The 25,576-nt window shown below is 48.0% G+C and overlaps 1 protein-coding gene across 5 annotated transcripts in view; it reads left to right on the top strand.

The window, feature by feature from the left end:
• LOC137521606 (carbonic anhydrase-related protein 10-like) overlaps window positions 1-25,576 on the top strand; it is a 549,933-nt gene that overhangs the window by 439,558 nt on the left and 84,799 nt on the right. For all 5 annotated transcript variants that reach the window (XM_068241074.1, XM_068241070.1, XM_068241071.1 and 2 more), the window contains one exon: window positions 16,804-16,876. In XM_068241074.1, coding sequence (XP_068097175.1) covers window positions 16,804-16,876 — 73 coding nt within the window. The remainder of the gene's footprint in view (window positions 1-16,803; window positions 16,877-25,576) is intronic.

Genomic DNA, 25,576 nt, shown 5'->3' on the forward strand with positions numbered 1-25,576 from the left:
CATAAAAAAAAGTGCTTCATTTTACAATAATTATGTATAAATGATTTAGTCAGTGTTTGCTCATTGTAAAATCTTTCCTCTCCCTGATTTACATTCTGACATTTATTACATGGTGACATTTTTACTGTGGGCAGGTTATGTATCTGCTGCTAGCTGTTTTGGCTGTTAGAGACAGCTGTAAACAGCTAATTCCTGTCTGTGAACCTTGTCACATTGTAACAAACTGCCAAAAGTACCGCGGTCCCAGAGCTTCTTGTGGGAGGGGTTTTAGCACAAAATCAGTCATACAGCGCCCCCTGATGGTCTGTTTGTGAAAAGCAATATATTTTTCATGTAAAAGGGGGTATCAGCTACTGATTGGGATACAGTTCAATTCTTGGTTGGGGTTTCTCTTTAAAACATCTTGCATGTGTATACATCAATCAGGGAGTGTAATTAGAGTACTGCTTCACACTGACACACCAAACTCACTGTGTAATGCACCGCAAACAGCTGTTTGTGTTGTGATGGCCGTGCTGGACTGGTGCGCACCATGGCCAGAGTGCAGGCCGTTGCGGTTTTCAAGCCCATATGGTTGCCGGGCTGTGGTAGCTTAATGAGTGACTGTCCAGCTGATCAAATTTGGTCTGTCCACAATAAAGCAACAACCTTATTCTCTTGGGTGTGCCCCCCCCAAAAACTGATATAGCCATCGGTCATTGCTTCATTGTGATACGCAAGCCCCTTCATCGCGGCAAGGTAACGATCACGAAGGGGAATTGACACATGTACATGCCTTTTGTTTTGTTGTTGCAGCTGCACTGCAGCCAGAAAAATTAGGCAGGCATGTACACGCACCAGAAAAATTATTATAGCTGCCGCTGCTAGCAGCGGTCTTAAAAATTCAGGAATCCTACTGGAGTCCTGGACACTGTTGGTGGTGGCGGAGAAGGCAGTCAAGTGGCCTGCAGGCAGAGATGCTGTGTGAGGACCGACTTAGTCTTGGGGCGGGCAGTAGCCCTTCCGGGATCCATGCCTCATTCATTTTGATAAAGGTGAGGTACTGAACACTTTTTTGACTTAGGCGACTTCTCTTCTCAGTGACTAAGCCTCTAGCTGTGCTGAAGGTCCTTTCTGACAGGACGCCTGAGGTAGGGTAAGACAGAAGTTGGATGGCAAATTGGGATAGCTCTGGCCACAGATCAAGCCTGCGCACCCAGTAGTCCAAGGGTTCATCGCTGCTCACAGTGTCTACATCCACACTTAAGGCCAGGTAGTCGGCTACCTGCCGGTCCAGGCATTGGTGAAGGGTGGATCTGTAAGCGCTAAGGCGAGGCGTTGGACTAAAGAATGTCCGCATGTCCGACATCACCATGCGATCGCTGGAGCGTCCTGTCCTTGCCTGCGTGGACATAGGAGAAGGATTACTGGCAGTGGTACCTTTATTGCGTTGTGCTGTGACATCACCCTTAAACGCTTTGTAAAGCATAGGTGCCAGCTTGTTCTGCATGTGCTGCATCCTTTCCGCCTTCTGGTGAGTTGGTAACATGTCCGTCACTTTGTGCCTATACCGAGGGTCTAGTAGCGTGGACACCCAGTACAGCTCATTCCCCTTGAGTTTTTTTATACGGGGGTCCCTCAACAGGCTGGACAGCATGAAAGACGTCATCTGCACAAAGTTGGATCCAGACGTATTATCCATCTCCTCTTGCTCTTCCTTAGTGACGTCAGGTAATTCCTCCTCCTCCCCCAGCCACGAACAATACCACGGGAACGCTGAGCAGCACGAGCCCCCTGCGACGCCTGCTGCGGTTGTTCTTCTGCAGCCGCCTCCTCCTCCTCCAAAGAAACACCTTCCTCATCATCCGAGTCTGACTCCTCTTCTGCACACGACTCTTCCTACTCCTCCCCCATCTGTGCTGCCGCAGGTGTTGAGGAAACATCTGATTCTGATGAAAATTGCTCCCACAACTGTTCCTGCCATAGTTGTTCCTGTTCACGCTCCTCCACAGCTTGATCCACCAGTCTACGCACGGCACGCTCCAGGAAGTAAGCATACGGGACCAAGTCGCTGATGGTGCCTTCACTGTGACTCACCAGGTTGGTCACCTCCTCAAACGGCTGCATGAACCTGCATGCATTTTCCATCAGTGTCCAGTTGTTAGGCCAGAACATCCCCATCTCCCCAGATTGTGTCCTTTTACTGTAATTGTACAGGTACTGGGTGACGGCTTTCTCCTGTTCTAGCAGGCGATAGAACATGACCAGGGTCGAATTCCAGCGAGTCGGGCTATCACATATCAAGCGTCTCACCGGCAAGTTGTTTCTCCGCTGAATGTCCACAAAGCGTGCCATGGCCATGTAAGACTGCCTGAAATGCCCACACAACTTCCTGGCCTGCTTCAAGACGTCCTGTAAGCCTGGGTACTGAGACACAAATCTCTGAATTCTGAGATTCAGCACATGTGCCATGCAGGGTACATGTGTCAGCTTTACCAAATTCAATGTGGAAAGGAGATTGCTGTCATTGTCACACACCACGTTGCCGATCTCCTGCTGGTGCGGGGTCAGCCACTGATCCACCTGTTTGTTAAGAGCAGCAAGGAGAGCTGCTCCAGTGTGACTCTCCGCTTTGAGGCAAGACATGTCTAAGATGGCGTGACACCATCGTACCTGGCATGCAGCATAGGCCCTGGGGAGCTGGGGCTGTGTAGCTGGAGAGGAGATCGCAGCACCAGTAGAGTTTAACTGCCACTCAGCCAAGGAGGAGGAGGACAACGACAGCAAAGAGGATGTAGCAGGAGGAGAGGAGGTGGCAGGAGGCCTGTCTGCAAGCCGTGGAGGTGTCACAAGTTGGTCGTCCGAAGCACAGCCATGTACTCCCTGCTTGCCATCGGTCACCAAGTTGACCCAATGGGCTGTGTAAGTTATGTACCTGCCCTGACCGTGCTTGGCAGATCAGGCATTTGTGGTCAGGTGGACCCTTGACCCAACGCTGTGTGCCAGAGAAGACACCACTTGCCTCTCAACATCACGGTACAGTTTGGGTATCGCCTTTTTAGAGAAATAATTGCGGCCTGGCATTTTCCACTGCTGTGTCCCAATGGCCACAAATTTACAGAAGGCCTCAGAGACCACCAGCTGGTATGGTAACAGCTGGCGAGCTAACAGTTCCGCCACGCCAGCTGTCAGACGCCGGGCAAGGGGGTGACTGGCAGAAATGGGCTTCTTCCGCTCAAAGATTTCCTTCACGGACACCTGGCTGCTGTGGGCAGAGGAGCAGGAACCGCTCAAGGGCAGAGGCGGAGTGGAGAAGGGTGGCTGTGAAGATGCAAGAGAGAAAGCGGCTGAAGATGCTGCACCTGAAGGAGGAAGAGCATAAGGAGGGTGGCTTTTATTTTGTGTGCTGCTTTTGCTCAGGTGCTCTTCCCATTGCAGTTTGTGCCTTTTCTCCATGTGCCTTTGTAAGTCACTTGTCCCTACGTGAGTGTTGGCCTTTCCACGGCTCAATTTTTGGAGGCAGAGAGAACAGATGGCATTGCTCCGATCTGAGGCAGACACATAAACAAATGTCCAAACCGCTGAGCCCCCCTGGGGTGATGGCACTATGGTGGCATCAGCAGCTGACGTTGAAGGGCATGCTGGCTGGCTGTGCATAAGTGGCGATAAATGCCGCCGGACACTGCCACCAGCTGTTTCTGATGACGAGCTCCCCCTGCTTCTTTCAGGAACTCGTCTCCTCCTACACCTCTCTGACTCTCCCACTGAACTGTCCCCTTGGTCATCTTGTCTCTTAGGAACCCATGTGGGATCTGTATCATCATAATCATCATAATCATCCTGCCCAGCTTCGCTTGCCTCAGACACCTCCAAAAATGCACCAACAGCAGGTAGTTCATCATCCTCCTCCTCACACGTTACGTCCATAGTGTCGCGGCTTAACTCAGACATATGAGGTGGTGTAACTTGCTTAGCGCCTTCATCTGGTTGTAACAATAATGGCTGTGAATCAGTTAATTCCCCACCAATTAACTCATGCGAAGTGTCAAATGCAGCGGATGTGGTGCTTGTAGTAGCGCTGGTAGCTGCGGAAGATGAGGTGTTCTGTGTTAAATAGTCAACCACGTCCTGACAATCTTGGGAGTTGATGGGACATGCCTTCTTCTAAGCACTGTACTTTAGGCCAGGGCCACACGAAATCACATCAACACGACCTTGCACAGACCTGCCGGGTGGCCTTCCTCTGGGTCTGCCTCTACCTCTGCCTCTACCTGTTTTGTCCGTTGTGTCCAAATCAGGGGGGATGAAGTGAAAGGTATGCACTGACTTGACTAATACAATGTGCAGTCACACAGGTGCAGCTAACTGGTATGCACGGAGTGGTATATCACACTGCGTGCACTCACACGTATGTAGGTTGGTGCACTGAACACAACAGGTAGGTATATGCAGTGATGGGTATTACAATGTGCACCTGTCACACACAGACAGGTACCGGACAGGCACAGTGACACTGCGTGCGCTCAGCTCACATAGGTGGGTGGGTGCACTGTGAACAACAGGTAGGTAGGTATATGCAGTAATGGGTATTACAATGTGCACCTGTCACACACACAGGTAGTCACTGAGTGTGCTGGGACTGGCAGTGGCACACACTCAGTATGAATTATCAAGGCTGTCTATGCAACACAAGTGCCAGTGGGACACACAGAAAAAAAAATAGATCACAAGAACAAGATTACCTCTCAAAAAAGCTGTTGTGGGGTGCTATTTTAGCAATAAGAATCAGCAAGGAGCAAGCTAAGAAGCCTACAAGAGCCTATCTAATCTTTCCCTATGAGAGTCTGCAGCAGTGCTGGGCCGAAATTACGCATTAGCGTAATTACGCATCGTAATTCACTACAAATGCACCGTAAGCGTTACGTGTAAGGTTACGGTATTACGCGTAATTAATTACGTGTAGACCGTAAGTTACGTTATTACGCGTAACAAATTACGTGTAAGACTGTAAACTCCTATTGAAATTACACAGTCTGCCGTAATCACGTAATATTACGCTCCCGTATAATATAAAAAAGCCACCGACTTTAAGGGTTAATAGCAAAGCCCCCTTAAATGCTAAGAGCCTCAAATTTGGAGAATATATTAAGGAGATCAGAAGGAATAAGAGGAAAAAATTTTTTCAAAAAGACCTTATAGTTTTTCAGAAAATCGATTTTAAAGTTTCAAAGGAAAAATGTATACATTTAAAAACCCGCCGACTTTAACGGTTAATAGCAAAGCCTGCTTAAAATTTAGGAACACCAAATTCCCAGGGTATATTAAGGGGATCAGTGGGAATAAGACGAAAAACATTTTTTTCAAAAATACCTTATAGTTTTTGAGAAAATCGATTTTTAAGTTTTAAGGGGAAAAATGTCTTTTAAATGTGGAAAATGTCAGTTTTTTTTGCACAGGTAACAATAGTGTATTATTTTCATAGATTCCCCCAAGTGGGGAGAGTTTTACTTACTTCGTTCTGAGTGTGGGAAATATAAAAAAAAACGACGTGGGGTCCCCCCTCCCAGACCTCTTTAACCCCTTGTCCCCCATGCAGGCTGGTATAGCCAGAATGCGGAGCACCGGCCGCGTGGGGCTCCGCACCCTGACTATACCAGCCCGCATGGTCCATGGAAGGGGAGGGGCAGCCAAGCTTTCCCCTCCCCCTCCGAGCCCTTGTCCAATCCAAGGACAAGGGGCTGTTCTCCACCTCCGATGAGCAGTGGAGGTGGAGGTGGAGGCCGCGATTTCCTGGGGGGGGTTCATGGTGGCATCTGGGAGTCCCCTTTAAAAAGGGGTCCCCCAGATGCCCACCCCCCTCCCAGGAGAAATGAGTATAGGGGTACTTGTACCCCTTACCCATTTCCTTTAAGAGTTAAAAGTAAATAAACACACAAACACTTAGAAAAAGTATTTTAATTGAACAAAAAACATAACCACGAAAAAAGTCCTTTAATATTCTTAATTAACCATTAATACTTACCTGTCCCTTTAAAAGCCAGTTCCCACGCAATATCCTCGGAAATTGGCTAATCAGTTACAATGTAACAAAGTTATTACAATGTAACAACTTTGTTACTTTGTAACTCCGCCGCACCCGACGTCTCTCGCCGCTCACCCGCTGGCCGCCGCATACACTTACGCTAAGTCCCCGCCGGCTCCCGCCGTCCACTCCGCCCACACCTGTCACCCATATACATGCTGGCACACATGGGTGCCAGCATGTATATAGGTGACATGTGGGAGAGGCGGGGAGGGCAGCGGGAGCCGGCGGGACTTAGCGTCCTGCACGGACCCGACAGAGCTCTGAGCTATATAGCTCTGAGCTAAATAAATGATCCCTCGCAATAGCCTCGGAAATGTTCTATCAGTTACAATGTAACAAAGTTATTACAATGTAACAACTTTGTTACATTGTAACTACGCCGCACCCGACGTCACTCGCCGCTCAGCCGCCGCATACACTTACGCGTCCTTGCAGGACGCTAAGTCCCCGCCGGCCCCCGCTGTCCACCCTGCCCACATCTGTCACCCACATGTCACCCACATGTGGGTGACATGTGGGAGAGGCGGGGAGGGCACGGGAGCCGGCCGGGACTTAGCGTCCTGCACGGACCCGACAGAGCTCTGAGCTATATAGCTCAGAGCTCTCTAAGCATTTTTGAATTTGGGCTCCAAGGAGCCCCATTGGTCCCTTAGCAGACCAATGGGGTTCCTTCAAATCAGAAGGAACCCCATTGGTCTGCTAAGGACCAATGGGGCTCCTTGGAGCCCAAATTCAAAGATGCTTAGAGAGCTCTGAGCTATATAGCTCAGAGCTCTGTCGGGTCCGTGCAGGACGCTAAGTCCCGCCGGCTCCCGCTGCCCTCCTCGCCTCTCCCACATGTCACCTATATACATGCTGGCACCCATGTGTGCCAGCATGTATATGGGTGACAGGTGTGGGCGGAGTGGACGGCGGGAGCCGGCGGGGACTTAGCGTAAGTGTATGCGGCGGCCAGCGGGTGAGCGGCGAGAGACGTCGGGTGCGGCGGAGTTACAAAGTAACAAAGTTGTTACATTGTAATAACTTTGTTACATTGTAACTGATTAGCCAATTTCCGAGGATATTGCGTGGGAACTGGCTTTTAAAGGGACAGGTAAGTATTAATGGTTAATTAAGAATATTAAAGGACTTTTTTCGTGGTTATGTTTTTTGTTCAATTAAAATACTTTTTCTAAGTGTTTGTGTGTTTATTTACTTTTAACTCTTAAAGGAAATGGGTAAGGGGTACAAGTACCCCTATACTCATTTCTCCTTGGAGGGGGGGTGGGCATCTGGGGGACCCCTTTTTAAAGGGGACTCCCAGATGCCACCATGAACCCCCCCCCCCCCCCCCGGAAATCGCGGCCTCCACCTCCACCGCCCATCGGAGGTGGAGAAGAGCCCCTTGTCCTTGGATTGGACAAGGGTTTGGAGGGGGAGGGGAAAGCTTGGCTGCCCCTCCCCTTCCGAGACCCCCCAATCCATGGACCATGCGGGCTGGTATAGTCAGGGTGCGGAGCCCCACGCGGCCGGTGCTCCGCATTCTGGCTATACCAGCCTGCATGGGGGACAAGGGGTTAAAGAGGTCTGGGAGGGGGGACCCCACGTCGTTTTTTTTTATATTTCCCACACTCAGAATGAAGTAAGTAAAACTCTTCCCACTTGGGGCAATCTATGAAAATAATACACTATTGTTACCTGTGCAAAAAAACCTGACATTTTCCACATTTAAAATACTTTTTTCCCCTTGAAACCTAAAAATCGATTTTCTCAAAAACTATAAGGTCTTTTTGAAAAAAAAAAATTTCGTCTTATTCCCACTGATCCCCTTAATATACCCTGGGAATTTGGTGTTAAATTTTAAGCAGGCTTTGCTATTAACCGTTAAAGTCGGCGGGTTTTTAAATGTATACATTTTTCCTTTGAAACTTTAAAATCGATTTTCTGAAAAACTATAAGGTCTTTTTGAAAAAAAAAAATTTCCTCTTATTCCTTCTGATCTCCTTAATATATTCTCCAAATTTGAGGCTCTTAGCTATTAAGGGGGCTTTGCTATTAACCCTTAAAGTCGGCGGCTACCTAACATTGATCCATGCGTCAACTTTTCCGCTTGGGAGCATGGCCTTACGCATTAATTGCTAGTAGTATTTTACGCGTAAGACCATACCGTAATAACCTGCATTACGGTGTTCTTGCGCGTAATTGCGTAAGGACCATGCGTAATTACAGACATGAACCGTAAATAAATGTCTACGCCGTAACCATAACTCCGTAGTGCGTAATAGCGTAAAATTACGCGTAATGATCTGTAAGCGTAGTTTTTTCCATTACGCCCAGCACTGGTCTGCAGCAGCTGTCCCTTCTCTATTTTCTGCAGGCACACGAGTGAGTAAAATGGCCGGCGATGCCTGCCTTTTATAAGGGGGGAAGTGGCTCCAGAAGGGAGTGTAGCCTGATTGGCTACAATGTGTCTGCTGACTGTGATGTAGAAGGTCAAAGTTGACCCTAATGGTGCATTATTGGGGCGAACCGAACTTCCGGAAAAGTTTGTGGTTCTCCGCGATTGCGGACCCCTGGAACCGTTCGCCGGCGAACCGTTTGGGCCATCTCTATTAACGATTAACAGCTCCTGGGCGAATCTTACCGTGTTAACACACACTTTGTTATGGTAATGTGTGTTACACAATAACACAGCAACGAGTGCGATAACCCTAACGTGCATGGCACTAATCGGTTAATGGCCATAGCTCCCCCTGAGCTAGAAACGGTAAAACTGCGGTGTGCTCCCTGCGCATGGCAACTTTATCAGACTTAACTGCACAGGGCCCAACGTTTGCAAAAATGCAATGATATAGTTGTGAACTGAGGGATGTGCTTTGTAGCTCCTTTTATGAAAGTAGCACATTCTGTTACAAGCTGATTTCTGACAAATGTAACTTTCCATTTTACCTCAGAGTTGTCGGTATGAGCTAGATTTTTCCAGCAGCGTGCCAAATTACATCTTAATGCTGTCAAAATGTGGTTAGGGAGACATTGGGAAGGCCAGCCAATGGTTTCCACAGCATGAAAATTGCCAGGTCTATGGGGAGTACAAGACCCATCCGAATCAAACGTAGAATCCGTCACCGCGGCATCTGGGCAACTGGGCATGACCAATTTGCAAACATTTTTACAAGGGCTGAATCTTATGCGCCCGCTGCACGATATTAATGAAGATGACTGACCGTGTTTTCTTAACAAAGCGCCCACCGCCGTTAAAGTACGAGAAAACTGAAGAATGCCATAATGAAAATGTCATTATGCCCTCCGAAAACCTCTGTCCAGGCAAACCACTTTAGAGAAGTGGAAACAGCAGTACGGAACTGAGATACAGTTATGCCTAAAAGCGTTAGCGGAGCAATATCTAATGGGGGTTACAGAATGGAAGATGGATGAATGTTAGAGGAGGATGCTCTCGTCGCAGCCAGGCACACTCTCAACCTGGAAGGGCTGCTTCAGGTAAACGTAAAAGATGGTGTGAGTGGGATGCTTTTAAGTGACTGCTTTGAGCACAGGTGCCTCCTGCTGTAACTCCTGTGCAACACACAAGACAGCTCTGGATCTAATTTAACTCAGCAGCAGAATGTTCTCAAGCCTGTTCATGGAACATATTTTCCTGACTTCAAAAAATCGCCTGGTGCAAATATAAGCAGGCAACCAGTACAGCCAGAAATTTCCATTTAGCAAAGGTATTTTGTCACATTATAGAAATTGACTTTATCTGTGACAGTTTGTGCCATGTGGTGCTGTTGCTGGTAATTACCTTGAAGTGCCTGTGATATGGGATGGCATTGGGCTTGGGAAGTAGCCTAGCAATAGGGGATGCAAAGGTCACAACCACACCAGCGCCCCTGGACCAGAGGGGCCCATTACGGGCCCTCCTTTATTCAGCTTATTAGCTTTGCATTGGTGCTATCGCAGATATAGATTAAGGTGAAATGGGGCTCTAGGCTAGATAGTAGATTTGGCTCCCCCTTGTGGTCCTTTTGATAACCTGAGGTGGAGAGGGGCCAGTGAAGGTGACAGCTGGGACCCTCGACAACCACTAGGTCCCAGGCACCTACCCAGGTGGCCTTGATGATCCTGCTCTAGTGCTATGCTGGTAATGAACACCTCCCTATGTGCATTGAATAGTAGTAATCCTTAAAGAGGAACCTCAGCCTAAACAAACATACTGTCATTAAGTTACATTAGTTATGTTAATTAAAATAGATAAGTAATATAATCTCTTACCCACCCTGTTTTAAAAGAACAGGCAAATGTTTGTGATTTCATGGGGGCAGCCATCTTTTTGGTTGAAAGGAGGTGACAGGGAGCATGAGACACAGTTCCAACTGTCCTGTGCCCTGATCACCCTTCCCGAGAACAACAACATCAGAAATCCCATCATGCTTTGCACAGGATCAGGGGAAACATGCCCGGGCAGTTTTCTTTGATGGGGCGGAGCTTAGCTAAAAATGCAGCTAAAAATGATGCTTTGGTAAGAAAAACAAAGTTCTGATGTTGTGAAACTGTTAAAGAAACACCAAGCCTTTTCAGTTCTGCTGAGTAGATTTTTAGTCTGGAGGTTCACTTTAACTAGCTGTTTACACCTCTCTGACACTGCAAGTGTCCTTGGTAAGTTTTGAGGCACCATATCAATAGAGTTCTTGGGGCCCCATGTAAAACCCGCAACAGGGCCCCAAGCTCCTTAGTTACACCACTGGTCTGGGGAAGAAGGCAGATCAGGTAATTGGGCTGCAGGGATCCGCAGAAGTCTAATAGGCACCTTTGTTATCAGTATGTGGATAGTAGCTGATTGACTACTACATAGGAAACAATGGTTTTTGTAGCCAATCGTCTAGTGGTCATTTGGGCACCAGAGTTAGTGCTAAGAATTAGGTGGGGAGGTTAGTGTTAGGCACTTGAAGGGGGGTTAGTGTCAGATTAGGTAGGTGGGTTAGTTTAAGGCACTAGGAGGGACGGAATCAAGTGAGAATGGGTGCTGGGTAAGTGCATAGTAAAATATCGGTAATGTAAATTACCCATTTTTTTTGCTAGGAGCACCATGCGGTACCCAACTCATGTGGCAATACGTACTCAGAACATATAGTACTGGTGCTTCATAAAATCAGTATTTTTTATAGTATTTACGTATATTGATGTATGAGTTGAGGCATTGTTATATACAGTACATGTTGGAAACAGTGGTGTAACAGTAGAAGAATGCGACCGCACCAGGGAAACAAGGGACCTGCCTTGAACCATTGTGTTAGCGCTTCATTGTTGCTATGCTACTAATAATCACTGCCATAGTTGCTAGGAATAAGGATAACTGTTAACAAGCTGTTTCTCACCCCTGCTTGCACCCCTGCTCTCCGTATCAATTGTCACATATAGAATGCTTGGGGGGGGGGAGCCGAAGTGAAAAAAAAATTGCATTGACACGTACATTTAAAGGCTAAAATTCAATTTGGGTGAAAATATAGCGGAAAATCCTGTTGACTAAACATTTTTGTTTTCTGATATGTTTTTATCCACTATACTAGAATATCCACAATTTTACTGATATTCTATAATGCACAATAGTAGAATATTAGTAATTTTACCAATATTCCACTGCTTAATTCTGATCTTATTTTTTAATCTTTAGTGACTCTATCATTTCTTAATCTTTATCGATTTCTAACTGCACTAACCTAACCCAATTCTGACACAGAACACTCCCTCTTCATACATAACAATAACCGACCCCCCAGGTGATGCCTAACGCTGATGAGCCCCAGGTGGTGCCTAACACTAATGACCCCCCAGGTGGTGCCTAACACTGACGCCCGCTCCTCCAAGATGGTGCCCAGCACTAATGACCCCCCCAGGGTGGTGCCTAACACTAATGACCCCCCAGGGTGGTGCCTAACACTAATGATCCCCCAGATGGTGCCTACCACTAATGACGCCCCTCCTTCAAGGTGGTGCCTAGTTTTGCATGTGGGGAAATGCAGAGATTATAGTTGTTTTCTTTCTGCAGAAAAGTCTGATGTGAAGATTCTCATAACACGTGAATTGAGACGCCATTGACTTGCATTAGATGTGATACGAATGTGAATTCACAAAAATGCAGTCCGCACACAAATTCTGTCATGTGTGAAAGGCCCCTCATTGTGGTCTTGTGACTTTAGATTGTGCACTCGCAAGGGCAGGGCTCTCTCACCCTTTTGTGTTTTGGAATTTGTTATTCACTTTGTGACCTGCAAATTGTTATACATATTAGAAGGGTGGGGTAGAGGCAGCCAAAATATATGGGTACTTTAAAACATAAGGGCCCATATGCAATTCACTTTTTCTTCTGAGTTTTCTCCTAGGTGATATTTTTACAACTTGTCATAAAATGCCTTTTAAGTCACCAGCAAGCAAGAAAATAGTCAAAATAAATTTGTGTGTGTGTGTGTGTGGTGCGTGTGTGTGTGTGTGTGTGTGTGTGTGTGTGTGTGTGTGTGTGTGTGTGTGTGTGTGTGTGTGTGTGTGTGTGTGTGTGTGTGGTGTGTGTGTGTGTGGTGTGTGTGGTGTGTGCGTGTGTGTGTGTGTGTGGTGCGTGTGTGTGTGTGTGTGTGTGTGTGTGTGTGTGTGTGTGTGTGTGTGTGGTGCATTGGTGTGTGTGTGCGTGTGTGTGTGGTGCGTTGGTGTGTGTGTACGTGTGTGTGTGCGTGTGTGTGCGTGTGTGTCTGTGTGTGTCTGTGTGTGTGTGTGTGTGTGTGTGTGTGTGTGTGTGTGTGTGTGTGTGTGTGTGTGTGTGTGTGTGTGTGTGTGGTGCGTGTGTGTGTGTGTGGTGCGTGTGTGTGTGGTGCGTGTGTGTGTGTGTGGTGCGTGTGTGTGTGTGTGTGTGTGTGTGTGTGTGTGTGTGTGTGTGTGTGTGTGTGTGTGTGTGTGTGTGTGTGTGTGTGTGTGTGTGTGTGTGTGTGTGTGTGGTGCGTGTGTGTGTGTGTGTGGTGCGTGCGTGTGTGTGTGTGTGTGTGTGTGTGTGTGTGTGTGTGTGTGTGTGTGTGTGTGTGTGTGTAGGTGCCTACACTCTACTCCTTATGCTGTTAAGGCATTTTGTATTGACCTGAGGAAGCGGGCCATGACCTGCAAAACGCGGTTTTAATTATTTGAATAAATATTTTTTTCAGTTGAACTGGTGTCTGTATCTTCTGGAGAGGTAAGCAATTACCTCTCAATTATACGCTATGTTTTAAAGTTTTAACATCCATATATTTTGGGTGCCTCCACTCCACTCTTCTATCAGTCAGACTTCGTTTGGAGGTAATATCTTTACAGTTTTCTGGAAAGTGTATGCGGCAGGACCTGGAGCAGCGAGTGGGGAGCCTCTTCCATTATCCAGCTCTTAGCCTTGTTGTGCTGGGTAGTCAGAAAGTATAACCCCCCAGCATTACAATATCAAAAATAATAATAATAATAATAATATAATCAGACTAAAGTAGCCAGAAGTAACCAATCAAACCAATGTTAGACTGGGCAAGAATGGCCAGCTCACTAGCTGCAATGTTCTAAGAATGTGTCCTGCACTTCTGACCACACTATGAATATGAATATATTTTAAATGCAACACAATATGCCACTGCTATATAAATAATATAAATGAAGAAATAGAAACATCAAGTCAACTGCTGATTATATGTGACTAGATTTTTCCTCGCAGTGTTTTCTCGTTCATTTGGATATAATCACATAGCGGATTTTGGCTTAGCCCCATGCGCATGTCATATATTGGCAGATTATTCTTTTCAGAACCAATTAAACCTTAACCAGGACAACTTAAAATTGCAGAACGGTGCCCGTATTCTTAAGGAGGCCAAAAGCAGCAGGTGCTGAGCGCTTTCTGTTTACCAAGGACTGCCTTGTGTATTACCGGTAGTTCATTTATATACTTTTTTAAGAAATTACAGTTTTAGCAGAATAAGCTAACATTTTACTAAACTTCAATGTTGTTTGTTTAGACCAGGCTTTCTCAACCAGGGTTCCCTGGAACCCCAGGGTTTCTTGAGGACTCTGCAGGGGTTCCTTGGCATTTTACCCCATCGTGGGGGAAGAGTAATAGAGCACACTATAATAGGTGGTACTGTAACAAGAAGCACTAAATTGGGGGGTCAGGAGACAGTATAATGAGTGGCAGTGTAATAGGAGATAGTGAAATTAGCAGCCTAACCTATTTAAAGCCTCCTGAAAAATAAATATAGGGATTCCTCGAGACCAAAAAATTGTTTGCAGGGGTTCCTTGAGATCCAAAAGTTATTTACAGGGTTCCTCCGGGGTAAAAAGGTTGAGAAAGTCTGGTTTAGACTATCCTGATCTACATTCAAAGGATGACTGGTTTTACAAAAATGCTCTGGTTTCTAAAGAAAGCATAAATCACAATAAAAAACTAACATTAAGGATTAAGTTTAATTTAATATTTAAATATAGCCCCTCACCCAGGTAACTGATACATAAAGGGAACCATGAGGTTAGAGACATATGGAGACTGCCATATGTATTTCCTTTTAACCAATGCAGATTGTCTGGCTGTTCTGCTGATCCTCTGCCTTGAATACTTTGGCTACAGACCCTGAACAAACATTCAAATCAGATGTTTCTGACAAAAAAACAGAAGAAATTAGCTGCATGCTTGTTTGGGGTGTGTGATTTAGACACTACTGACCAGAAAGATCAGCAGGACTGCCAGCCAACTGGTATTGTTTAAAAGGCAATAAATATGGCAGCCTCCATATGTCTCTCCTATAAGGTAGCCTTAAAACAAATTATTAGAATAGTTATTGATATTTTGAGGTCAGAATATCAGAGAGCCAAAGATTATTATGTCAACTAATTCTTGGCTGCCTGATATTCAGACCTTAGAGACCTAACCCATATCCTAGTAGAAGGGATCCTATTAAACCACCATTATAACTACATTACATTCTGTTGGTCAATTGTCATTTTTATCCATGCCCCTCAAAGACTGAAATAATTAATACTAATGAGGTGCTCAACTGATAGTTATCACACGTCAAGACATGGATGTTATGCCAGTAATTATGAGCATCTTGATTTGTTCCTTAATTGGTGCCAGTAGGAATAGTGGGAAATGTAGGTTACATTAAACTAACATCTGCAAGCTGGTGACAGTTACAAGGCCTGAAAGGACCACACACATTAGACACAGCCATGGTATGCCACAGCATATTCCTCAGTCTGTTTTTTAAAAAAAGACTATCGTTTTAGGATAATGTCATAGTAAAGCACATAGGGAGAGTTTTGTAACCGGATGAAATACAACTTAAAGGATGTCTTAGTCCTAAAAATATGGCAAAAATTATGTTCTGTGTATGGGGAGTTTAGAGACTTACTACACCTCCATTGCCCCAACATCCACCTCTGTTTCCCTGCAAAGCAGCCTGTTTGGAAGTACTGGCCAGCGCATGCGCAGTATGTCCGCGGGAGTACACGCACACTCCCATGGTAAGACCTACCTGGTGCATGTGCACTGGACTTGGCGGGGAGCGCGGTCACAAGGTGCCCAAGTAGACATACTGCACATGCACAGCATAGTATGTCCAGGTCAGAGGGCACATGCGCCGCCAGGTACGTCTTCCCGTGGGAGTGTGTGCGTACCCCCGCCGACTCACTGTGCATATGCTGACCGAACTGGGCCACTTTTCAGCAAAATGGAGGCCGACACCAGGGCAAGGGTACTAGATTCCCCTCTTCTTGTCAGGCACCAAGTTCAAATTTGCACTCCACAGGAGTCTGGCAGTCTAGACCACACCCCCACCAATAGGGCCCCACTCTATTGGAGGGTGAGAAGTCAGAAGAGCCAAAGTCCCTCCCATGAGGTGCAGCAACACTGATCTGGGATGCAACAGGTTTCAGACAGGAGTGAGTGGAGGAGGAGGAGCCTAGCAACTGTCACATGACAGCTGGGTGAATAAAAAAACATGTTATCTCTTGGATTTTTGTAAAATATGACACCTAGTGGCTCAGCAATATTTAGGGAGTAATGAAAAGTATAGGTAAAATATTTTTTTTCCTGCAGAGGTTATATTTGTGCCAATTTTTTTCAGCTACAAGCTACACTATACTGTTCTTAAACTAGAGTGAATTTTGCATTACAATAGTAACATTAATCGAGAGTCGGACAGACTCAGCGGAAACATGTTACTTTATCTAATTACTGAATTGCTATATGTCAAAGAGCGTTTACCTCTGTGATAAATTCTCTTTATGAGGCTTAAGTACTTTCCTTTCATTTTACGACATAACATCATGATTTGCGTTCGGCGTGAGGCGAGACCGAGGGAACCTCTGAGCACAGAGAAAATATGCCTTACGTAGCAGATATTTAATGAGCCTCTGTTATGCACCTTGAGCGTTAAATAACCTCACCTCAGCAAGCTAAGGCGGAAGAACAACAAATACTTGAACAGGTTCAGCCCATGTGGATCGTTTTTGTTTTCAGTTTTGTTTTATTTTTGTTTTCTTTGCTCTTCTTGTTTTTGTTTTTTATGTTTTTGAGTCTTCTTACGCATAACACATAAAAGCAACCCCATGAAGCTAAAATGTAACTGAATGGACTGCTTCATTTACATAATGAATTATGCATGAGTTCAAGTCTGAGTTTTCAGATCAGAAAGTATTTGTCAAAAAAAAGTATATGTTTTATTCTTATTGCATTACCAATACTAATTCTGGGGTCTCCTTCTTTGAAGGTGGCGGATAACTCCAATCCATTTCTCAACAGGATGTTGAACAGAGAAACCATCACAAGAATATCTTTTAGAAGTAAGGATTCTGAAGATCCCATGGGGTAATGCAATATCCTTTTAACTTGCAGGTAGAGTTGGGCCGAACGGTTCGCCGGCGAACCTGGTTCGCGCGAACCTAGGTGGTTCGCGTGCGGGTACCGCACGCGAACTTTATTGCGGAAAAGTTCGCCCCATTGCGGTTCGCCCCATAATGCACTGAGGGTCAACTTTGACCCTCTACATCACAGTCAGCAGGCCCAGTGTAGCCAATTAGGCTACACTAGCCCCTGGAGCCCCACCCCCCCTTATATAGGCAGGCAGCGGCGGCCGTGGCCACTCGTGTGCCTGCATTAGTTAGAGTAGGGCGAGCTGCTGCAGTCTCTCATAGGGAAAGATTAGTTAGGCTTAACTTGTCCCTGGCTGCATACCTGTTCATTGATCCTGCCACTGCATACCTGTTCATTGATCCTGCCACTGCATACCTGTTCATTGATCCTGCCACTGCATACCTGTTCATTGATCCTGCCACTGCATACCTGTTCAGTGATCCTGCCACTGCATACCTGTTCATTGATCCTGCCACTGCATACCTGTTCATTGATCCTGCCACTGCATACCTGTTCATTGATCCTGCCACTGCATACCTGTTCATTGATCCTGCCACTGCATACCTGTTCATTGATCCTGCCACTGCATACCTGTTCATTGATCCTGCCACTGCATACCTGTTCAGTGATCCTGCCACTGCATACCTGTTCATTGATCCTGCCACTGCATACCTGTTCTGTGAACCCACCACTGCATACCTGTTCTGTTCAGTGGACCCGCCACTGTATACCTGTTTAGTGAACCCGCCACTGCATACCTGTTCTGTTCAGTGGACCCGCCACTGTATACCTGTTCAGTGGACCCGCCACTGCATACCTGTTCTGTTCAGTGAACCCGCCACTGCATACCTGTTCTGTTCAGTGGAGTTTGGTGTGTCAGTGTGAAGCAGTACCTTAATTACACTCCCTGATTGATGTATACACATGCAAGATGTTTTAAAGCACTTTAGGCCTGTCATTTAGCATTCAATGTGATTTCTGCCCTTAAAACGCTGCTTTGCGTCAAATCCAGATTTTTCCCGGTGACTTTTGGCGTGTATCCCACTCCGCCATGCCCCCCTCCAGGTGTTAGACCCCTTGAAACATCTTTTCCATCACTTTTGTGGCCAGCATAATTTTTTTTTTTTTTCAAAGTTCGCATCCCCATTGAAGTCTATTGCGGTTCGCGAACTTTAACGCGAACCGAACCTTCCGCGAAAGTTCGCGAACCCGGTTCGCGAACCTAAAATCGGAGGTTCGGCCCAACTCTACTTGCAGGCGCTGGAGCAGAAATATGATCAAAATGAAGTGTGTAAAATCTTATCAAGTCTTCCGTGGAAATTTGACCTGATCATGCAGTTGATTGATAATCTAATTCTGTTTAACAACATCTCTCCGGAAAGGTCTGAGACTGCAGTGATCACACAAGTGTCATAATGAATTGGACAGGTTTAAAGGGTGCATAGAAGCAAAATATGAAATTGCAATCAGTAGTTTGCCAATATTAATATAGAAGCATAGCTGTGTGTATTTATCACTCAGAGGTATAACTACAGGGGAGCAGTCCCTGCTACTGCAGGGGGGTCCAGAGCTGTGACAGAGAATCAACTACTAACCTTCCCTTCCTTCAGGACCCTTTCACACTGGCATGGTATCATTGCGTTGTGCAGGGCTGGATTTACCATAAGGCACTGTAGGCAAGTGCATACAGGCACCTGATGATGGAAAGGTAGCTTACACACCTCCCCGAGCGCCTCGCTCCCTCCTTGCATATGTAGAGTCTTGATGAAAGTGTTAATAAGAAGTTACTTACTCTGCATTTCATTGACGAGATCTCCATTCAGACGGGGGCATCTCTATCTAACTTATGCTGGGGGGCACCTCTAGCTACTTAAAATCGAGAGTAGTTCTAGCTACCTAATACTAATGGGCACCTGTAGCTACATATGATGGGCAAGGGAAGTAAGGGAGAAGTGACAGCTGAGGCCGCCCAGCACACTTGCGGTGCAGTTTGTTGGGGGTTTGTAGGTTCATGGAGGGTGAAGTCTAAGGTGCCAGGACATCGCGTTGTGTTACCCATTTTTACTGCAGGGTAAGGCTAAAGCAATGAAAGCCTATGGCACATTTCATAACTGATGCGGTGCGATGCGCAAATGCATCAGCGCCTGATGGGTCAACATCTGCAGTGACATGTGGTGACTGAAAGTCATGAAAGTCAATCGTGTCGCAGATTTTTCAAACTTTTTGTGCGTTCGCATTGTGGTGCGTATGCGGGGGAGCTCATTTTTTCAATATACTTGCTTGCAATGCGTATTTCCGCCACAGGAGGGGAGTGCAATAGAGCCTCACTTATGATTTGAATTGCTACCAAGAATTACTTGACGGCTCATTACCGATCATTACTGCGATGGTCCGATTGCACCACAATCAAAACGCTGGCTGCTGGTGTGAAACCAGCCTCAATTAATAGTAGCAAGGAGAAAAATAGAGGCACTGTGCTTGCAAAAAAGATATACCTTTAATCCACGGTGGGGAGACACATCAGGGTGAACAGTGGGGGTGAGGGAGGCCTGACAGCTGTTTCGCTTAAAAACAAAGCTTCCTCAGAGGCCAAGGGAAAGAACAACCTTACCCAAGTGGAGTCAGCATTAAATAGTTTCACTTACCGCTTGAGAAACGATATGCAACGCCCAGCCGCGGCGGGTGCGGTGTCCCGGCATCATGGCTCCGCCCAGCGGAAGTGACGTTAGCGCTGCTTATACCATACAGCCTCAATAAATATGTCTATCCTTTAGATCAGTGTGCAAGATGGGCTCTCAGGCTGTGACGGTCACCAAAAGTAGGCAAGGGAAAGGTGTGAACATTAGGGAGCCCCATCAAAGTTTAGACATTAGGGGGCCCCGTGATTTGTAGTTAGGCCTGTTATCACTGTTGTATTTCGGTTCATTTTATAGCAAACCAGTGAGAGGAAAGGCTTTGGAACCTCCAGAGGCTTCTCCTGTTTCCCTCCACCTCACCGATCCAGCGCTGGGGCCCCACGAGGCCCATGGCTGTGCTCTATTATGAGAATGAGCATGACCGCACTGCACTTTAGCGCAGGACAGCTTGTGCTGTTGCAAAAACAAGGAGCCGCAGCTCAGGCTGGATGGAAAAAGTAGGGCTCGTTCAGCTCTGAGCTAGTGTGCAGGTACGAGCTGTCTAGGTCTGTGCAGTGTGTCTAAGCTCTGTTGACAAGGCCTCGGGCTCTGGAGGGTCTCAGGGCTGGAACAGCAAGGTGGGAAGGGAAGTGTACGCCTCTGGAGGAACCAAAGACTTCTCTCTACTTAGTTAAGTTCCCATTTGTGGAACTTTCTTATGCTACAGATACACTTTAAATAGTCTTCGATGAGTTCCCATGGCTGTTTAACCACTTAAGGACCGGGCTGTGTTTTAGAGATCTGTGCTGCAGCCCGCAGCACAGATCGTGAATACAGCAGGGAGATCAGACTCCCCCCCTTTTTTCCCCACTAGGGGGATGACCTGCTGGGGGGGTCTGACCGCCGCCGCTCTGTGTGGCCGAGCAGGGGGGGCTCCTCAAAGCCCCCCTCCGCAGCGTTTTCCGCCCTCCCTACCTCTTCCGCCCTCTCGCTCTGGCTGTGAAGTGCGCAGGACGGATATCCGTCCTGCGCATTGTAGGATAGGCTTCAGCCTATCAAATGACAGCGATCCCCAGCCATTTAGAGCAGCAGCGCCGTATGATGTAAACAGCGGGGATTTCTTCCCCGGGTGTTTACATTTTGCCAGCGAGCCACGATCGGCGGCTCTCCGGCTGTTCACGGAGACACCTTCCGTGAACTGACATGGAAAGGCCGCTCAATCGAGCGGCCGTTTCCATGGTAACCCACTTAAGACCTGCTGACGCCTATGGGCGTTAGCTGGTCGTTAAGTGGTTAACTCTAGATTTTCTGTTCTATCAGTGTTCATCGTACACTAGGGTTGATTTACTAAAAAACTCCTGACAGATGGAACCATGGGGGGACACTGGAGAGCCTCAGTAGTTTATGAAATCTAGACTGGGTTGAAAAGACAACATTTTTACTATTAGGTGGCAAATGTTTGAGCCACTGCCTGGGTCATATATCAGGGTTTAGAGATGATAGTTGAAAGGTGGCTGGATGGTGTAATGGTTAAGGGCTCTTCCTCTGACACAGGAGACCAGGGTTCGAATCTCGGCTCTGCCTGTTCAGTAAGCCAGCACCTATTCAGTAGGAGACCTTAGGCAAGTCTTCCTAACACTGCTACTGCTTATAGAGCGTGCCCTAGTGGCTGCAGCTCTGGCGTTTTGAGTCCACCAGGAGAAAAGCGCGATATAAATGTTATTTGTCTTGTCTATCCAGTTATGCGATTACAATTGCATCCATGCACCCTCAATATTATTGGAAAGCTGGCTTAGAAAATAGTGTCCAGAAGGGTAATTCAATATTTGGCCCTAATTCCATTGTGAATACATGGTCCCATTTCCATTAGGTAGTCCATGTTTCTGGGCAGGTATTGTCATGCAAGACAAAAAAGAAATGTAATTTATAGGTAGAACCCGCATAGTGTTGGGAAAAAGCAATGTGCTGTACATTTTTAGGTCTGTGCATGAAAACATTTATTAACTAGAAACAGCCCATCCATTTGAAAACACAAAAGGTAGTAGCGCACTGGCAGACAACCAAGCGGCACAGGTGTACTCAGGGCCAGTCCTCAAGCCCCTAAATTGGAAGAATAGTACAGAAACTGGAGCACCCGGCGCTCAAACTTATTGCCACAATACAAATCTTGCAGGAAAGTCTCTTCTCAAAGGAACACGGACAACAACCGTAATGTTCCTTCCCATATGGAAACAAATGCCGGTTTCTTAATGAATCTGAATGGCACAGCAGTGATGCTCAGCAGAGCTCGAATATTCGAGCTCTTTTTCAGCTATTCGAGCTCGGTATTCAAGCTCCGAATAGCTGCAGCTATTCGAATGGGCTATTCGAGTAAACGCGAATAGCCCATTCACTATTCGAGCTATTCGAGCAAACGGCGCTATTCGAGCTCGAATACCGAGCTCGAATAGCGTCATAGCCCAGATTGATGTCCTTAGAGCCAATCAGAGGGCTCCCAGGCCCTCTGACGGCAGCCAATCACAGAGGGGGACCCTGGCCAGCCCCTACCCTATAAATAGCGGCCGCCATGTTCCGTTTCTCCGTCCTTGCCTGAGACTTGCATAGAGAGAGAGTTGCTCCTTTGTGCTTTGGCTTAGCAAGAGCTTTATTGTGGTCAATTACCTAGCGTTTTTGCTCACATACACCTCCTATACACACCTATATTGTTGTTAGTTAGATAGACATTGTATTTTATTTAGTAGCTTTTGTGTTACATAGAGACAGGCCAGCTGCTGCAGGCAAGCTTACAGCTTTAGGCCTCAGGGCCTGCCTGTGTGGGCAGCTGTCCTCCTGTCCTCTGTTAGTTTATTTCTCAGTATTAGACAGTATTAGACAGTATTAGATAGTATTAGACAGTATTTCTGCTGTCCCTTTACTACTTAGTGATTGTATTTTGTATTGTAGTTATATACTACTGTAACTGTACTAGGACACTCACTGTCACTGTTCATACTAGTGTGTGCACTCACTGTCTGTGTACTGTACACACACTCTATTTCCTTCTGATTACTGATTGATTATTGTAAATTCTACTTCCTGACAGTTACTACTTACTTACTGTAGTAGGGACACTCACTCAGTCACTGTTCATAGGCCAGCTCCTGCGCGTGTTTGCACGTGCGTGCACTCACTGTCTGTAGTGTACACACACTTTATTTCCTTGTGATTACTACTGATTATTGTAACTGCTGCTAGTTGTACTTCCTGACTGTTACTACTTACTTACTGTACTAGGGAGTCGGGACACTCACTCAGTCACCTCACCCACCAACCCACCCCATTAAAGTACCCCACTTTTCTCCCGCCCTTTTCAAAAACTTTTGTGTTTACGCCCAAAACATCGAAGATGTCTGGAAGTGGCAGCCAGCGCGGTTTGGGCAAGGGGAAGGGCAGCAAGGGAATCAGGAGGAGAGGGAGCAGCATTGTGGCAAGCCGCAGCCGCGGCCGCGCCACCATGCACAGTTCCGCAGCAGCAGCGTCAGTGGCTAACATTCCTCCCATAGCCACTGGCCGTGGACGCCTTGGGCGCCGCCCAGCAGGAGCATCTGCAACTCACGCTGCAGAGACACAGCAGCAGCAGCGTGTAGCACCTGCTCCGATTTTCCTCCAGCCGGGTCGGAAACGTCCCATTGAGGAAAAGGATGCAGACACTGTGGTGCAACTGATGACGGAGGATGAGCAGCCCGCCATCAGCTCTGCATCCGAGGCCTCCACCCTCACCACCACCACCACCACCACCCCTGTTCGCAGCAGCCGCCCAGCAGGGCCTGGGGAGGAGGCCAGTTCACCGTCACAAGTTGGCGACCTGTCACTCAGCAGTATTTTTACCCCAGGCACCATCAGGGTATTGTCTGCTGTTGTTGGCGATTTGGAGGAGGAGATGCTGATGGGCACTTTGGGGGATGAGGGATTGGACAGCAAGACTGTGGCGACAGTCAAGCAGCCCATCCATGCATCAGGAGAGGAGTTTGGGGGGTCATCATCCCAGCAGGACATGTTTCAGGAGGGGGAGGATGATGATGACACGGCGACAGACAGAGACTGGGTGCCACCACCTCCAGGGGATGTCGTCCTCAGCAGCTCTGAGGAGGAGGAGGAGGAGGATGCGCTTGTGGGCCTTGCAAGGAGGCGCATCATTGCAAGCATTGGCAGCAGTAGGCAGGTCCCACAGCCTGCTGGTGTCTCAGGCTCAGCAGCAGCAGCAGTAGCATCTGCCAGTACCACCACCAGCCGCACCCAAGCCCTCCCCCCCAACCACCACAGGGAGACAGGCAGCAGCGGTTCCATGCCGTAGGGGGTCGTTTTTGTCACCAATCTGGCGTTTTTTCACCATGCCCACAGTGTACAGCAAGTACGCCACTTACAACCACTGTCAGCGGAAGTTGAGCAGAGGTGCAGACCCCTTAAAGTTCAGCACCAGCTCGCTCATCAACCACCTTGCTGCGAAACATTTCCACCAGCATGAGGAGTTCCAGAGGCTGAAGGCATCTGGTGCTGGCAGTGGCACCACACCCATCACTGCACAGCCTTCAGCAGCAGCAGCAACAGCAGCCACCCGCCCTCCTGCTCTTCCAGCAGCACCAGCAGGAGTGCGGAAACGCACTGCTCCTCCCCCCTCTGCAACTCCTGCCGCCGACACTGAGGCCTGTTCTGGCAGCCAGTCCTCAGTGGCCTCCTCTGCTTTGTCTGCTGATTCCCGTGCCAGCAAAAGGCCACGCCAGAGCCTTTTGAGCGAGTCCTTCCAGGGGGTGGTTAGGGCTCTGCCTCCCAGCAGCCGTTGCGTGCGGCAGCTGAACGGCTTGCTGGCACGGGCCATGTGCTCCCAACTCCTGCCGTACACGCTCGTGCAGGAGGGGAGCGACATACGGGCGCTGCTTGCTTGCGCAGCCCCAGACTGGCAGCTCCCCAGCAGACACTTCTTCGCCCGCAAGGCCATTCCTGCACTGCACCGCTTTGTGATGGCCAATGTGGAGCGAGGGCTGGAGCACGCGGTTGGTGAAAGGGTCCACGTCACCATGGACTCCTGGAGCAGCCGCTTCGGGACAGGCCGCTACCTGTCTTTCACTGTCCACTGGGTCAGCTTGGTGGAAGGGGGTGAGGATAAGAGAGCAGCAGCGGGCACAGCAGCAGCAACACAGTGGGTGGTGCCCCCCCGCAGGGTCAGGGGAACTGCAGCAGGTTCCCCCGATCCTCTGCCATCCTCCGGCACACCTGGCCAAACCCCCCGCCTCAGCAGCAGCGTGAAGGCCCGCCACTGCCAAGCGCTGCTGCACTTGGTCAGCCTTGGGAAGACCAAGCTGACGGCAACCCATGTGTTGGCCAAACTCCAGGAGCAGGAGAGGATTTGGCTGACCCCCAGAGGCCTCAGAGTCGGAGAGGTGGTGGCCGACAATGGGGCCAATCTGGTTGCCGCAATACCTGACCCACATCCCCTGTCTTGCCCACGTGCTGAACCTGGTGGTGCAAAAGTTCTTGCGCACCTACCAGGGGATGGGCGAACTGCTGGAAACGGCAAGGAACGTTGTGCGTCACTTCCGGCGCTCGGCTGCAGCCTTTGCGAGCCTGGAAGACGTGCAAAAGGAGCTGGAGCTGCCACGCCATCGGCTGATCCTTGACGTTCCGACTCGCTGGAACTCCACCCTGGCGATGTTGGAGCGTCTGGTTGAACAGAAGCACGCTGTCAACCAGTACCTTGCCCTGGCCACTGTTTCCGCCGCTCGGAGAAGGGACAAGACCAGCAACATCCCGTCCATCGTCCCCGATGATGACTGGAGGCACATGCAGCAGGTGTGCTTAGTGCTGGCTCCCTTTCTGCAGGCCACTAACATGGTGAGCAGGGACCATGCTATGGTCTGCGAGTGGGTGCCCCTGGTTTGTCTGCTGAACAGGGCCCTCGATGCTTTGCTGGAACAGGGAGCGGCAGCCTTGGACCAGCAGGAGCGGCAAGCAGCTGCACAGTCCACCTCTGAGGGGGAG

This window comes from Hyperolius riggenbachi, chromosome 6, assembly GCF_040937935.1.
Source record: "Hyperolius riggenbachi isolate aHypRig1 chromosome 6, aHypRig1.pri, whole genome shotgun sequence".
Taxonomy (NCBI): domain Eukaryota; kingdom Metazoa; phylum Chordata; class Amphibia; order Anura; family Hyperoliidae; genus Hyperolius; species Hyperolius riggenbachi.